Below are 17,248 nucleotides of genomic sequence, written 5' to 3' on the forward strand. Positions count from 1 at the left end.
GACATAGTCATTGAAGTATTTTGAGGATGTGTAGTTAATCATTTTGTTAAATTATATTTCAAAGAGTTGAGGCCTAGAATGCAGTTAGGTTTTTTCAGGAAATGAGTGAATCAGCTACTCACTGTGCCTGTGACTGTTTAAATGTTCTGTGTGGAACAGAAGTATCAGTGAATGAAATAGAGAGGATTCTCCTTTTACAATGATTTTATAACCTAGAATTTTAAGAACAGTTGTGGGAGGGCTTGGTTTAAATCTTTGCTCAGTGGTTGATAAAATTAATTTAAAACAGGATCACTTAGTACAGTGCAAGTTGTGTATCTTTGGCTTTTGTCTTGCTAATGTTCAAATAATTCTGTAAAGCTTCGAGAATGCTCTGCAAATAGATATTCCCAATTATGGTGCTGGGACTGTTTTTCTGGAACATGAAGGAATGGGATTTTATTTTCCTTGAAGAGAAAACACAAACACTTCACCTTGCATTTCTCGACTGTTATAATCCTTACATTTAGGAACAAAAAGGGTGATAGTATTAATGCCTCAGAAGAACTGTGAATCTTGCATTTGTTTTTTTATGTTTTACTTTAAAAGTACTTGGAGACTGAACTTGGGGTTGAAATTAGTCACACTTTTTTTTTCAATTTTATTACTTAAAAAAGAAAAAAAATCAAAACCCAATCCAAATTCTAAGAAAAACTTGCTTAGCAAGTGCTAGATACATGCATTTCTGTCTCTGCTGGAGTTTGAGCAGTGTGTTTTATAGAAAGACAAGTGAAAGGATAACTTCTAAAATGAGTGCAGCAAAGTTCATCAGAGTTCTTTAGCTAGAGACCTCTAAATTACCCAAAGACCCCTTTGTGACAGTGTAAGCCAAAATCAGCACCTTAAACATGAACCATAAGTCAATGGGTAGCTAGTTTAGGTCAGGAGGCACAGAGGTAGTTGTCAGCAGTTGAGGAATCACCACTTGTGCACAAACTGCAGTTGTTTCGTTTTGCAGCTGTGTGATACAGCCAACCTGAAAATAACATCAGTGTGAACTAAAATAGTGAAGTCCATCTGGAGTTAAAAGTTTGTAGCAAGTGATAAGAAGAATGCACTGGATACTTGCTTTGACTGAGAAATATTTGCTCCAATAATAACAAGAGAAGCAGTAATTTTTAAGTTAATTAGATTCAGCTTTTCTTTTAATACCATTTGGTGTACAGAGCAGGTTACCTAAAAGTGCAATTCTCAACCTGAAAAGAGAGGTTCCCACAGAGCAGGTGACCTTATGGAAATTACAACATGTAATTCATCATAGTTAATGTGGGTTTGGACTACATGACTGGAGAGGTCTTACTCATATACAGTTTGATAACAGGTTCCCTTTGTCAGTAATAATTTATACAAAAAAGAGAAATTATAATATGCTTGTTACCTCTCTTCCATATATAAAGCAGATAATTTTTTTAGTCAGATGTCTGACATGTAATTTACAAGCATCATGAAAACACATTTTAAAAGTGCTTACAGTCCCCAGTTATTCATGGTAGCCTTAATATGTTGAACCAAGACTTTCAAAATAATTTTTAGTGTACTTCAGTTGTAGTACATCAGCATCTGTCCTAGAATGGAATCTCTCTTGTTCTGTGTTCTTTATCTTATTTTTTATTTCCTTTAATGTGAACTTCAAAATTGAGCAGCTTTAACAAGTGTCTACATTATAGGCACTGGGGTTCTAAGGTAATTTAGGTGATGACAGCTGGTTACACTTGTATTTAAACAAACTTCTATGCTGTAATGCTGCTCTGTTTGTGTTTGTATTATTAGAAAGACATTGGTTTTGGTCTTAATTTATTGTGAGATTCTCATGTGGTGTTTCAATTACATGATTTCATTTTTTTTCCCCCATCCTGCTCTCCGTACAGAGTACATCATGAGCACAGAAGGAGCCATTCCTTCATGTTACAGTTTGGCCCTGTTTCAATAGGAGGCTCCAGGTTTTCTCTTATATTTCTCTTTATATTATGTCCCACCTGGAAAACAAAGGACTTCCCTGCCCCTGCCCACGGAAGTCTCTTGTTGTGCTCAAGTAGTTTTCACAGCTGCAGGAGATGGGACGGTGATGTTTTTTCCAATTTAAAGATGAGGAACAGAGGCAAGGAGAAGGTGTAGACGGAAGTACATAGAAGTAGCTGATAACTTTAGAAATTCACTATTAAATATTTGGGTTCTGATTTTTCAGAATACATAGCATCTTCTGTCTTGAAAACAAGAAAATAACCTCAAATCCACTGCAAGTTCAAATGGAGAAGTAGATTTCAAATGGGCACTGCTCTTAGAAGTACTTGAAGCTGTATCTCTCCACAGCTGTTGGTGACATTTTAATCTTTTAATCACCGTTGAGCTGCTGCAGGACTAGGGATAACTAGCTGAAAAGAAAGGGATGAGAGTAGCTTCCAGTATGACTAATGTGGGCTTACTCTGTCCTAAAAGTAAAAAAAGAAACACTCTGATGATACTTGAGGAAATGTGTTACCACGGACTTCTGTCCTATTTTAGAAAGTATTTCTCGCATCTTGTATAACCTACCTGAATTTGTGAGCTAATATTTTCTTCTACCTTTTTAATTATGCCTCATACACTGTGCACATTATGGATGATGCAATAAATAAGGCAGGGACAGGTCAGACTATGTTATCCTTCATGGTGTAATCCTGATTGATCCATTCATCCGTGATTTGAATGAGACATCGATTTTTTTCTTCTTAGAGAAAATATGACACATAATACTATCATACTCTAAGGTGTATGCACAGAGAGGCCAAACTGAAGATCAGAGGCAACCTTCTCTGTCACTTTCTAAATTTAATGCTAGATTATTTTTAACCTTAATGCTCTGTTGACATTGAGGCTTCTTCTGTGCATGTAATAGCTTTCACTTTCTGAAAAAGTAAACTGCAGCTGATATTGTGTGTCTGTGACTCAGTGTAGCTTTGCTTGTAGAGGTGAATCTTAAATGAAACCATTTAATAGCTCTGTCAAGGGTTTGTTCCTTATGCTGCCTCCATGTTTCCAGGGCAGAACTGCAGGGATTCTCTCTGCTTTGTTTTGTGTCTGTACCAGTGACCCATAGCCTGGTGTCCTCTTAGGATGCTTAACATGCTTGTCCTGTCTGTGAGTTTGTAGATGCCTGGGAAAACAAAACTGATGAAATGTTTGATTTCCAGATATTTAGCAACAAGCTTTGGAACTATTTTTCCTGTTCAGGGATCTCCTGAACCTATTGCAGTTTCTGCTTGCTAACCTGCAGTGAATCTTGAATTTTGGTTCAGTCCCTTCTGGAGGTTATCTGAAATTCTTGCGTGCACTGGTCCTATTGTAAGGAATTGAAAGCATCTGCTAACTGTTACATATGGAAATGGATTTTTTCCAATATGGAAAAATTCCTTTTTATTTGATTTTTTTAAACCAGATTCTAACAAGATTTGTCCTGCAAGTCCCTACTTCCTGAACTCGAACCTATTACATGTTCTTTCTTTCTCTTTTCCTACCCAAGATTGATTTATTTTCACATTTGCAGCTTCTAATCTGTCATTATCTCTCTTGCATTCCCACCATTTTGCTCAGTGGTTGCATCACAGTTTGAATTTCTGTGTCTAGACTAGCAAGTCCTAAACTCTTTTGAATTTCTCTCCATGATCCTTGATGCCTGCTTTGGTAAAACAAGTGACCTCAAGTCACACGCATGTTCCCTCTGCATCAGATTTAGTGGGATTCTTCTGCTGTGCTGAACAGTACATGGATTTCACTCTCTCTTCTGGTGTATAGATCTGATGCCTGTGTGAATATCCATCTTATGTAGGGAAGTAGTGGCAAGAGTTCTTGCTGATTTAGTTGAGTATGTGTGAAGTCTCTTCCATGCTGTAATGAATGGGACTTGGGACATCCTGGGAGGATGGAAAATATTCACCCTGCTCCTGGGAGACCATTGGCCATGGCCAAGGGATTTGTCCTGGGAGAACTTGGCAGCTTTAGGGCTGGGGAGAGATTGAGAGACTGCCGGTTAAGACAAGGAAGTGGTGAGCCAGGCCTCAGGGTAGGACCAAAGGCCTCCTAGGAGCCAGAAGGGAGTCTGCAGAGCTGCCTGGAAAGTCACCACATCACCTGAAATATGGCTAATCCCTATTGCCAGTCATTAAGAATTAAGTGTGAAATGGGGGCTTTATTTAATAAAGCCTTACTTTGTGCTCTCTCACCCAACTATGATTTTTCCTCACCAGAATTAACTATCCTATGTGGTAGTCTGAAGGAGTCTCGAATTTTTTCTTTAATTAAAAGAAATTCTGAAATCCCAGGGTTTTTCTCCTTTCTTTTTGAGTAAGTCCAGACACGTGCATATTCTAGCTGTCATTTTTGTGGATGCTGAAATATTATGGATTGATTTTTGCGGGTGGCAAAATGTATATGCCTGGCACAAACGTATTCCAAATTTGATATTTTTGCTCCCAAAGCAGGGAGCTGTAAAAAATTCCTGCATAACAAGCGTTCCAGAATTTTGTTACCCATGGGCTAAGCCATTTTGGCTGTTGGAACAGAGGAATTAGGAAAAAAAAAAGCTCTGAGGCAGATAGTTGGCTTGGAAAATTGCATTCAGAAGCTCTTGAAATTTCACAAGATTGTAAGAGTGGAAAGCAGCAATCTTTTACAGCGAAGATCCGTAGTCTGCAGTGCCAGTGCCAAAAGCAGCATACAAGGCAATTTGAATAATATGCATTTTTGCATAATGTGATGTGGGTCTGAGCTGCAGCCTTGTGAGGAAACCATGTGTGAGATGTCCTTGTTCCCAGCTCCTGGCTTCCTCCTGGTTCAGCACCAACACGTGAGCCAGGCTCTGTTATTAGGTGGTCACTGGTGTCTGTTTGCTCTGAGTTTCTACAAACACTTCTAATGTGAGACACCAAAGTAGGCTGGTGCTCCACTTGTTCCAGATTGCCCTTGAGATGGGAAGTGGCAGATAGCTTTGATAATGGGATTGCTCCTGTCTGTGTGTATTGCTCCTTTTTGTGTTCTAAATCTCCAACCAACTTTTTAACTTAGCTGTGTTTAATAGCTTCAGCAGTTCTGAAAGAGATGCTGTGACTGCTTTCAGATGGGGTTTGTATTTAATGTATTAAAAGTAGTAGATATGATGAAAAATATGGCCCAGTGTTTGTAATATAAAGACTTTTACCAAGTAAGAGAAATAAAATTACTTTAATTTATAGTGTCATCACTGTACTGAAAATTATACCAGTATTAATGAAAAGTTGCTATCTCAGTTAATTTAATCAACTTAGCAACCTAAGGCTGTGCAGAGGTACAAAGTTCAGTATGTCTTGTCTTTAAAAGAGCCAGTTTTGGGTTTGAAGCTATTTAAAATGCTATTCTAACAACAATTAGGAACAGGAAGCAAAAACCGTAACAATTGAGGCATGCTAATTGATTGTATTGTGCAGGTAGGTTGTGAATTCTTAATTATATGGTTTTTAATAAACTGTCTGCTATTGGTTTTGTGTAGATCATCCTTTGCAGGCTGGAAGTGCCAAGTGCAGGATAATTCAGTGAATGATGTGGACTATTTCAGCTTCTTGTTTTCAACCCTTATAGGTAATCCATATGAATGTAATAATTCAGAATTAACAAAATGAAATTTGTTTTGATAGTCAATTACTGAATTTAATTTAGAGTAAATGGTTTAGTAAGTACTTCCTGAAAGTAATTCTAATCTTGTTATGTATTTTTGATACGAGATTTTATTTTCTTGATTTGATTTTTGACACTATTTTTACACTTTTCCATTTGAGCTGAATATTTGCGTACTTTTTCTTCATTCTAGCAACTTTCTTAGGAAAGTATGAGGAAAACCTATATTCAGCATATGACATAAGATTGTTTTTCCTAGCTTGAAGTAAATGCCTTTTATTGGCTCATAACAATATAAATGAGTGCCTCTGGGATTTCCTGTGAATGTGCTTACGCTATTAAAAACATTCCATCAACATAAAGTAATCACAGTACATTAAAGTGAGCTGGCCATGGTCAGTGTGTGAGCAGAGCTACTTCTGCTACTCTATTCTTACTCCACTCTAAAAATAGTTGTATTCTGTGGTGATGTAACTTTGGGAAGTTACAGTGGTTAAAATGGTGTAATATTGCTAAGAAGTAACTCCCTGTAATAGTAATACCTGTCTAGAAATAATAAGCCAGATGATATTTTTTTTTAACCCTGAAGTTATATTATTTTTTACTGAGGTTACTGAGTTTTAGTGAACACATGAAATACTTTGCATTACACCTATTTTTGTTATTTTTTTAAAGATACATATATTGAAAATAGCATAACACTGGCCTCTTGAAGTTTTTTTGTATCATATTATAGTACTGTTAGGTTTTTAAAATATTTTTGTTTTCTATCAAAATTTGTACTTTGAGATACATAGTTTATTAAACCAAGCAAGAGCTTTTAAGAAAAAATTGTTTTGTTGACATAATGTAAAAGACAGTGTTTGTCAATGATGCTGTTGAAGTGTAGAACACTCTTTGGCTTGTTTTGTGATACTGTTGTACTGCTTCTTCTTCTCCAGGGTTTTCAAGAGAGGAGCTGACTAGTCTCCAGGGCATTAGAGGAAAGCCACACATTAGCCAGACACAGCTTTCACCTATCCGTCTTTACCTAACTGATCTGGACCAGTTTTTACACCACTGGGCTGTGACAGAGGTAATACATCAACACTAATTCTAAATGACAGCATACAAACTCTGTGAGTGCTTTCCATCCCTTTTCTACAGATGCCTAAATCCTGTTGTGATTTGAGTTGCAAAAAGAATGAAAAATATAAAAGCTGTTGAACAGCCAACATTTTCCTACAGCCAGCAGATAATATTTTGAAGGAAACTGCTTTGAAAGTTGAATGTTTAGACATGTACTATGCAAAGCAATACTCAAGGAAAAAATTGGAAAATTAGAAACCTTGGTGAAAATTCTTAATCACTAACTAATATTAGGACCGGGATTATGTTTTGGCTTTCAAAAACAAATTAATTGTAAAAGTAATAATTGTAAAGAGTTTTCCTGAAGAATAAGTGCCACTATTAATTAAAAAGCACTTGCATTAAGTAAAATTTCAACTTTGAAGCAATATTAAGTTGGCATTAGTCATTATTTTGAATGAATCCTGATTAGTTAACCAAAATATGCTGGGATTAGATACTTCACTCTGAATTCAGTACCTAATATCATAAGAGCTGAAAACTTAATTTGATTGTTGGTTCTGAAGGGATTTGAGCCACCAGATTTTATTCAAAACAGGTGCATTAGCTGTCTTTCTGCATCAACTCTTTTTATTGTTCAGCTCACCAAAAACCACTTTAAAGTGTGAAATCATTTTTAAATGACGTGCCAATTTGACAGTATTTATGAAATTATAGTCCTGAATTCAGAAAGAAGAGTGAAACAGAAAGTTTTAGTAGTATTGTTTTTTCTTTCAAGAAAGCAATATAGTAGATGTTTTCTACTTCACAGTGTTCGAGTGATAATGTTCTGAAATTGATGATAGTCTGAGATACACATTGAATGTGTGCTGCTACGTATTAGAAAGAATTTTAAGCAGTGCTGTTGTTCGGTAGCATGAGTGACACACATTTTTAGGTGTCCTGCCTTTAGTCATTTTGCCTGTGGAGCATTTGAACTTTCTAATTTGTTTTCCTTTGTCTCTTCTGGACAGTAAATGAAGTGTTTTCTCACCAAAATACCTTTCTCCAGTATGAGGGATCAGAATGCTCTCTTGATGTCCTGTTGCTTTGTGAATGCACAGACCAATTGTTTCTCAGAGTTAGCATAATCCCATACAACATCTGAAGGATTTATGTACACCTCTACCTATCTCTGAAAATGTCACCTTTAGTGTTTTCTCTTTCCTCTTTTTGCTTCTATTCCATAAATGTTTTGAAGTTGGCAGTGATACAGGACTATTTTCACACAGGGAACCGTGAAGTAGTTTGATTTCTTTTTTGTGCCTTTGGTTCCTGGTTGCAAGTTTGAGTCTCTTCTACCACAATCTTCAGTGTTTTGGTGCTATCAAGGAGAGTCAGTCTTTTCAGAACTTGAGACTCACTTTTGTTAAAGTACCTTTTCTCAGGAAAGATAGAAGGTGCTCTCCCAGGTTGTAAGAAGGGGATGGTGGTGACTAAGCAAAGAGCTGGGTATCCTTGGTTAGTAGCGAACGATGATTTGGACATCCTGTGGAACACTGCACTACTTCTGCACTTATGTGTCAGCCTGGAGACTATTTTATGAAGGGGAATAGGAGCAAAAATACCGTGCATCAAAAATTTGTGTGAAGAAGGATAAGACCTTCTAGACCCATCTGATTTTGTAGGCTCTTAATCAAAGAGAGTTCTGAACTCATGCATTTTCCCAGGGAGGGTGGTCAAGTATTGGAATAAGTAGCCGAGGGACATTCTGGTTCCCATCTATGGATGTATCCAAAACCAGGCTGGACACAGTGCAGGGTAACCTGCTCCAGGTGACTCCACTTGAGCAACACCCTTGGATTAGAGGAACTCGAGGATATTCCTTCCAACTCTAGAGATTCTGTGATGATTTGAAAACTCCTCCTGAAAAAAACCCAGGCCTTTTTGTTTCACTAAAACAAATCTCTTTGTTATTTTTGCTTTTTAGACATAATGAAATTCACAGTATGAGTAAGGGTTTGTTGTTTTCTTTTATTTGGTAGGTTTGTTACACTTATATTTGATCTAAAAGTCAAACTGCTCTCATTAAAGGCATGCCAGGTGCTGCAGTGCTGTTTGGGTTGTTCCCCAGGTTTCCTAGTTTTCTTTTCTTCCCATGGAATTTTGTGAGCAAAATTAGGGGCACCTCTTCAGTAGCTTGCTTCATACTGGAGAAAAATTAAGATGTTCTTGCCTCTGATCTGGTAATAATGGTGACATATCTGGTTGCATTACAGTGAGAAGTGATCATTGGTATTGAGACAACCACTTTTATGAGTTGCAGAATTCCATTCGTTTTTCATTTGTCTGGTTTTGATTTCAGACGCAGTCATAGATATAGTAAATGATGCATAAACAAAAACATGCTGAAGCTCTTCAGCTTTTAGATTACTTTTTTCTCTGTTTCTAAATATCTAATACAGCACTGTGTTAAGTTTTGGGAGGTTTTATGTTTTCCTTGTATGAGTACCATTCTCCAGCCTCAAACATGTTGACCAATATGCTGTATACTGCTCAGTTTCTGAAGAAATTATTCTGGGAACTGTAGTCCATTAAAACCTTGATATTTGAAGTCTGGACAATTGTTAAAACCAAGAAGGTAAAGAAAGGAAAAAAAATAGCAGGCTTGGTAAAAGCCTTTTCATTCAAGATTTGCTACAAGCTACACAGGCATACTTCTTGTAGATCAAGTAGTTTTCACTAGGTACTGAATAAGCTAATCTGCTCTCAAAAGGAAAAAAACCCACAAAAAACCTAAACAGCAACAAAAAAACCCCACCCAAAAAGGCAAACCCCAGAGCTGCAGGCTCTGGTGAAAAGAAAACTGCCAGCAGATCATGAGGCTCTCCTAGGGTGTCTGGAAAGACAGTGTGATATGAGGGTTCTGTATGCATTGAGTTTGAGGGAGGTAAACTGCCTTCAGACTGTCTCCAAACTGCCTTCTTCCATGTGGACATAGTTCAAGCTGTGATAGAATTTTTGAGTCAAAGTATTTTTAGCTGTGGCAGAAAATTGCTTTATTTAGATAGAGAAGTGCTACAGGAAATAATAAACCCCAGCTTGAGTTAGTCATGCTTTTGGTGGAATTTGGTACAGTGCAAGCTTCTGGATGCTAACCTTTCATCTGTTCCCTTGCTAGAAAGTTTATGGTGATGTTTATAAGGAAGTTTATGGCGATGCTGTAATGTTAAGCAAAATGTTTGTAGTAATTTTAAATACCTGCTAAATGAGAACAGTGCTCATTGGCTGCAGACCAGACCTCTGCTCTGTGTTGAGAATTGTTTGTTTAAGGGTTCTCATTATGTAGGTGTAATTCAGGATTTCCTCTCAATGGGAAAGTATTTTAATGTGCATGAAAAAAAATAAGGAGCTCTGATGGAATTAGGATTTGATGGCCTAGTTTCCTATCTATAAATGAGACTAGTGATCAGATTAGTCCTTCCATCATCTTCTTTCATCTCTTCCACCTCTAGTTTTGTCTAAACCATTGTTAGTTTTTAGCTCTCTGCTGAAAAGAACCAAGTTGCAAATCCTAATTTCCCATAAGTTCTATGAAAAGAAGCTGGTGAAAGAGAAAAAGCTCTAGATTTGCACAGGGTGTGTTTTAGCTCTGTTCCTGCTTGGCAGCAACCAGCCTGCAGGAGCTCTCACTCGGCCAGTGGGGTGTCAGGGTGGTGAGGCAGGAGCAGCTGGGGTGATGGGACTGAAGAAGGGTCCCAGGTGTGAAGCTTATTGGCCTTACTGCTCACTGCTCAACTTTGTTTTCCCAGTGCAGGGGAAGGCACTCCCTTCTTCTAAGAGCTGTAAGAGGGAATTTCACATAGAATGTATGCATGCCAGAGATGCTGGAGAAAAAAGCAGCGTGCCTCTGCTGGAGAAGGGGCAAGTTCTGGAAAGGAAAAGAATAACTTGAGGCATTTTCAAACAACAGTTTGGACTTCTGGAATGTTATTATAGCCAGAGCACCTGGTAGCATGTGGGTAGCAGTAACAAATGCACTTCTGATAGGAAGTAATGCTTTTAGGTAGTTTTTAACAAAACTTGTTTTGACATGGATATTGTTTGCAAATTGCTTTTCTTTTGTCTTGAGAGTGGTTATTAGAATCACAGCAATCTGACCATGTAACTCTTTTTTGGAAGCTTTTTAATAGTGGTGATTTTCGGTTAAGGAGCAATGCTTCAGAAAAGTCTCTCTTTAAATGCTGTTTTGCATAGCTCTAAAGGTTAATCTTCATGATTTGTCTAAAAGAGGTGTTAAATGTGGGAACTTTGGTTCCTTTTCTGGAGGAACTTCTGCTTAAAATTACTTCTGTCTTGTTAAAGCCAATTATTTAAAATCACCCCCCTGTAGCTGAAATAAATGGGACTCCAGAATAAATGGTTGCAGCCTGAGGGAAGAGCTTCAGCCTTGGCTCATTTTAACTGTGCCCATAGTGTTTGTCAGTGATATTGTTCACTCCCCTGTAATTGAATTGCTCTGCCAGGATCAAATGAAAAAGTGCCCACAGAAATGAAGAGTTTAACAAGGTAACCGTGTATACATGGTAATTTCTGTTGTAATATTTGATGTTTGTGACGGTTGAACATTTCAGAGAGGGAAAGCAAATGATAATTTGAAGATTTGTTTGAAATCGAGATTCCAGAGCTGTATCGAGCACACAGCTGACTCGAAGAAATAAAATATTCAACCAATTGTTTAAAATGTTTAAGAGCAAACACTAGGGAAGGTCAGCTGCTTTTAAAACCGGACTTGAATTCAAAAGCTTGAGATGCAGGTAGTGTAATACACTAATCCATGTCAAAACTGTTCAGTCTTATAAGTGAAATACAGTGGGGAAGGCTGGATCTGCACAGACTTGCTATGAAAAATTACAGCAAATCAATAAAGATAGCAAGTCAGTGCATATAAATTAAAAGCCCTGCAAGGATGTTTGTCTTGAGAAGTAAATGGTGGTGTTGTAGTGCTGTAGCTTAACTTGAAGCAGAAATTAATGCTTAAAAAGAACCTCAAAAAATTTTACAATGTAGATTTTGAATTTAAATTTCTGAAAGATTTCAACTTGTCTTTATTGAGATTTACAGGTTGAAGTTATTGGGGAGAAAAGGCAGCTAAGGATAAATAAATTTCCTTCTAAATAAAATTCCTTCTAAACTAGGAATATGGTACAATTTTAATCTTGTTTAAGGAAGACAAAAAATTCTATATAAGCCTGTTAGTGTTTAGTAAAGCTACATCCTATCACAGCTTTAATGTTTAGAGGTGAAAATAATTGTTTTCTTGGAAAGTAATGCAAAGTCCAGAGAAACGGAAAAGAAATAATTTAAGTAAAAGGAACGCCTTGTAAAATTAAGAAAGCACTTTTTCAAAGGTCTCTTTCATAAGACTTAAAACTTGCACCCAAAGCAAACAAAAAGCACCAAAACTAGCCCCCACCAGTAAAACACAAACTTCCAGAAAACCTAAGCTGATCTTCAGGCCAGTGCTCCATTGTACTTGCATCTATCCATATCTACATGGACATACTTCCAGCATATCTTGTAACAACTTGGAGGTGGGAGCTCGCTGCAGCATTACTGTATGTAACTAGCATGAACTGACAACTCCACAGGTACTGTGTATTGTGCTTTATATTCAAACCCTGGCATGTGATACCTAACCTAAATTTGCTCAGAAGGAGAGAGACTTTGTGGGATAAGAGCTAAGTGTAGGGTTTTCTGTGTTTTCAAGCCTTTTTGTTTGGAGAAGAGGCAGGCAGGTGAATTTGGAGACTTCAACATCAGATGTTCCTTTGACTGTCCTGCATGTAGTCTGATGAGGAAGCATCCAGAGGAGGAGCAACTGGCTGTGGTGACATTTTTCTAGTTGTGAGGAAGCTGCAGAGCTGTGAAAAAAGAGCGTGCTGTGGCTGCAGAAGGGTAAAACAAAAGCTATTTTGTGATGTCCTTTCTTTGAATTTTGTTAGTAAGATGGCTCTGAGAAGAGAGCCCAACCTGTGGTGTTCTTCAGGTATGGGTTTGTCTACTCTGGGATAGCAAAGTGGCTGTTGAGCTTAAACCCTGGTTTTGCTGATAACAGTATTTTCAGAAATGCTCCTCACTTAGAGAAGCGGGGTGATTGTCTCTAGCCCTCTTGGCCTTGCAGCACCAAATCTTGTTGGAACCCACAAGAACACATGTGCAAGTTGTTGCACAGGAGGTGAGCTGTGGTGCTTGCCATTCAGGTATTTGTGTCCAGCGGCGAACAATGAGAACTTCCCTTAGTTTAATTGATTCTCAAAATATAGATATACAAAATTGATACACAATTTTTGATTGTGTATTGATATACAATTGATAAAGGTTTTGTATCAGACCCTGTGACAGCCAAGGAGCCTGCAGCCATGCAAGCATCACAGTTAGCAGATGCAAGATGAGTTTGTGTCCTGTTTGTGACCAGGATATGAACTGTGTGTCATAATTCTTCTAAGACTTTGGAAATACTAAGTCTCTATCAATATGTGGGAGACCATACATGTTCGTAAGCATTTGTAATTCTTAAATAATTTTCTGCATTCCCATTTTGCACCCCGAATGTAAAATTAGCCCTACAGTGTGGTTTTTTTCCCTTGTTCCTCATCTGTGTAATATTCTCCTGCAGACTCTGTTCTTCTTTTTCGCTTTTTCTTTTTTTAACTTAGGTTTTGTTTTATTGTGAATGTGTAGGGGTTTCATGTGGAGGTTTTTATAGGTTTTTTTCCAGTTGTTTTTTTTTTTTTTCTGGAGTCAGTGAATCAGGAATATCTTTCACATCCGCCCCTGTGAGCTTACCCAAGGCAGATGAACAAAGATCTCTTGTTGTACGCAGCTTTCTCAACAACTCAGGGCACTGTTAATATTGCCCTGTCAAATCAATTTATTTCAGAAAGAGAAGCAGCACCTGTCAGGGGAGTACAGTGTCTGATAAGCGAGGGTGCTTCGGGGGAGCTGGCCAAGCTTCAGACGCCAAGCTTCATTGCCTGCCCCATCACCTGAAAACTTCTCGTTTTCTACGCTCCGCACTAACATGTTACACTGGATACAGTCCTGTTCCAAACAGGCTTTTCACCAGGGCTGGGGAATTCACCACAGAACAGCCTGTTACATTTTAGTTATCCATGTCTGAGGTACATGTCGATGTGAGTTGAAAAATATATTTTAAAGTTCACCTTAGGTTATAGTATCTGTTGTGCGCCAACTTTGTTTTTTCAATAAAATCACATCTCAGGGAGTCTGAAGTGCCTTTGGTCTGACTCCACACAGTGGCTCGCTAAAATACTCCATCCATTATCTTTCCTGCTTGCTTGGGTTCCTCTCCATGCTCATGCTTATGTATGTCTTCAGAGAAAGATGAGAATTTTTCTTTGAAAAAGGAGTACTTTGCTGCATGATTAAACTTGAAAGAATATGAAAATTTTCTCTGGACAGTTGCTGATAGGTAGTTTCCTTGAGTCTTTGAATCAGGATTCTGTCATGTTACAGAAAGCATTGAGGGAGTGGGAACAGTTCAATAAGGAATGAAACATTAGTCTCGGTTCATCAGGTGTGCTTGTTCCTGTTGCCATGAGAGCTGAGACTGGGCTTCCTTGGGTCATCCCAACCCTGTCTTCTGGAGGCAAGAGCATCTTAGAGATGAACAACATTACACTGATGAATTCCTCTGCTTCTACATTAGAACTGTGAAAAGCCTGTGTGGGACTGCATTGTCAGTCAGGGTGACTGTCATTGGCAAAAATGCTTTTAACTCATCCAGTTGAAGTAAAATACTCCATGGTGTCAGATCTCCAAGAGGCCTTTGTCAGGCTGTGCTTCTGAGGGGCCTTTCCAGCCTTTGTTTTGTTGTTTTGTTTTGTTTGTTTGTTTGTGTTTGTTTTGTGGTGGTTTTTTTGTTGGTTTTTGGTGTTTTTTTTTTTTTCCCTGTTGTGGTTGGCTGCTGTTGGAGTTTGTTCTCAGTGTGTCAGGCAAGGGGGCCCCTGTAGCAATGACTTCCCAAAGCATCAGTAGGGATCCTGCTGTTGCAGTTGTGTGGCTTGTGATACTTGGGCTTGTCTGATCAGTAGGGTTTGGTTTGAAAATCTGCCAATGGATTATGGAGCATGTAGCATTTGCTGCATAGTGCTAACAGATAATCCCTGTGTTTAAGAGAATGCCTTTCTTTAGGTTAATTTATGTGAGTGAACATTCAAACAAAATTGAAAAGAAAAAAACACCACAACAAAATGTCTAAGCCTAAGCCAAACCTGTTATAAAATACTCACCTCAAAAAGAAAAAACCCACCCCTCCCTGATCAAAAAGGCCTGTTCTCAGTCCATTCACTTCAGGATTGCTCTGAAACAAAACAACTCTGGCTTTGGTCCAAAATCAATCTATGAATGTGCCAAAAATGTGATAAATGCTAATCAAATGTAATGTAATGAATCAGCTGTGACATTTTATTATGGAAATTAAACATCATGCAAAACCTTGCCTAAGGAAAATAAATTGTCAGGGAAAATACTAATTTTCATGTGATAATTAAGTTTTCTTTTCCTTTCATTTCCATGTCTAAAAACGTTTCAGTTTCACTTTTTATAACAGACATTTGGTGTGAAAGCCATTTCAAGCAGGATTTCATTTATGAAGTTGAAAAGAATAGCCTCTCCCACTTAATTGCAGGAAAACAGAACTGATGTAGGGAATGCTGGTGCTGTTTTGAGGGTCAGGAAGATCTAAAAGATTGAAAAATCAACTTGCACTCTACCACAACACTTCTAAGGAATCATGCTGCTGTCCAGTGGTAATGATGCCTGTTTTCCTTGACAGTTCGGGGAGAATCTTGAGTTGTGGGCATATCATACCTGTAATGAAATGCTCCTACAACTTGTCCTCTTGGGCAGCGCCTCAGTGGATGGCAGGCTTGTTTTAGGGACATAGTCCTAAAGGTGAAATATTAACAATGAAACTCTATTTTTGCTGGGTGGGCCTGGTAGATTTGCCTTCAAGGTGTTTAGTTTGTGGGTCTGTACTGAATCAAAAGGGATCTTCCTGACAAACTGTCTGGTGTGATGTGCTCACAACCATATGGCAAACTCCTTTGTAAACTGCCCAAGCTCTGTCCCATGAGCAACAAATGTCCTGCATTTCCCCCTTTCATACTCATCTTTCCCAATTTCCGTCACATCTGCATTCACAGCCAGCCATGATCATTATGTTTAGTTGTTGTTTGGTTATGTTTGTTTGGGTGCAGCATTTTTCACCACTTTTTAAGTGACACTAAGATCCCTTCTTGGGTGTCATTTTGCCAGCCCAGGCAAGCTTAAGGTTTTGCACTGACACCGATAAGATAGCATCTCTCTTTGTGCAATTATTCTGTGTCTGTTTGGTTAGAATTTGCCTTTCCTGAATGAGTGGCTCCTACTTTGCACAGTATGTCAGAAATGGTCTAATTCTAAGTAAGATTTTAGGAAGTAGTATTGAAGAGAGGATCCTTATTCTTTCTGAGCACTTCTGTTTGGATTATCTTTATTTTTACATCCTGAAGTAACATTTCCGTGTTTTGTGGTTGTATCACAACCGTTTCTGGTCAGCCATAACAGAATTTCTTCCTCATTTCCAACTGGTAAAACTCACAGCTGCATGCAGACGTTTTTATCAGTCTCCAAGCACATGACCCACCACTCTTTTTTTCACTGAATTTTTTCTGTAGCTGTTACTCATCAAACCTGTGTGATCTTTTCCATAGGTTAGTCCAGTCTCCCTGCCTTGCAGGGTTTCTCAGCTTGGAGCTGTCATCCAACAGATTTCATCAGTGCAGCTTTACCTTTTGTGTAAGTGCTGCTCATTAAAATACTGGGTCAGATTGGTGTCACAATTTGTCCTTGACATGACAGTCCCCAGTAATAACCTCTGTTGCAGCTTGACTTTATTCCTTGACACCACTAATAACACAGATGTTTTGAGTGGATTTCTTGGGAATATTCCAGAGTACTTAATATTTTATCACTTTCAAATTGCAGTGGACAAAAGCCCTACTATATTTACGATGGTGTACTCAGTTTTAATAATTTTGTTTCATTAGAAAGTAAATGTATAATAAAGGTATTCAGTGCAAGAGTATCTCTGAAATTGGTTTTTAAATAATCCTGCTAGTCAAATGAAACACTTGTACTACACCTGTGATACTGAATAATACGAGCAATGTCCTGACACCCCAACAATATTATGTTCCACTTACAGGAATGTTATGTTCTACTAGGCAGATGTGTCAAGGATCTCCTGAATTTGGCTGGCATAAGCAGGGCTAAAAACTGGTGTGGCGTAATTTTGGAAGAGGCTGACTGCACAAATGGTGCCACTTGGCCATTTCTGATTAAACTAGCACTGGCATCCACATTAAGTGAGGGCTGCATTTTCATACCACAGGACCTTGAGCTAATTGTTCTTTCCCTAACCTTTCCCAGTCCTTCAGCTGCAAATGTTGTGGGCTATTATTTTTGACAC

General features: G+C 38.2%; 1 protein-coding gene across 5 annotated transcripts in view; it reads left to right on the forward strand.

The window, feature by feature from the left end:
• TEX10 (testis expressed 10) overlaps nt 1-17,248 on the forward strand; it is a 53,895-nt gene that overhangs the window by 30,657 nt on the left and 5,990 nt on the right. For all 5 annotated transcript variants that reach the window (XM_066327860.1, XM_066327890.1, XM_066327883.1 and 2 more), the window contains 2 exons: nt 5,540-5,628; nt 6,606-6,739. In XM_066327860.1, the coding sequence (XP_066183957.1) occupies nt 5,540-5,628; nt 6,606-6,739 (223 nt within the window). The remainder of the gene's footprint in view (nt 1-5,539; nt 5,629-6,605; nt 6,740-17,248) is intronic.

This window comes from Sylvia atricapilla, chromosome 1 (assembly GCF_009819655.1).
Source record: "Sylvia atricapilla isolate bSylAtr1 chromosome 1, bSylAtr1.pri, whole genome shotgun sequence".
In the NCBI taxonomy this organism is placed as follows: Eukaryota; Metazoa; Chordata; class Aves; order Passeriformes; family Sylviidae; genus Sylvia; species Sylvia atricapilla.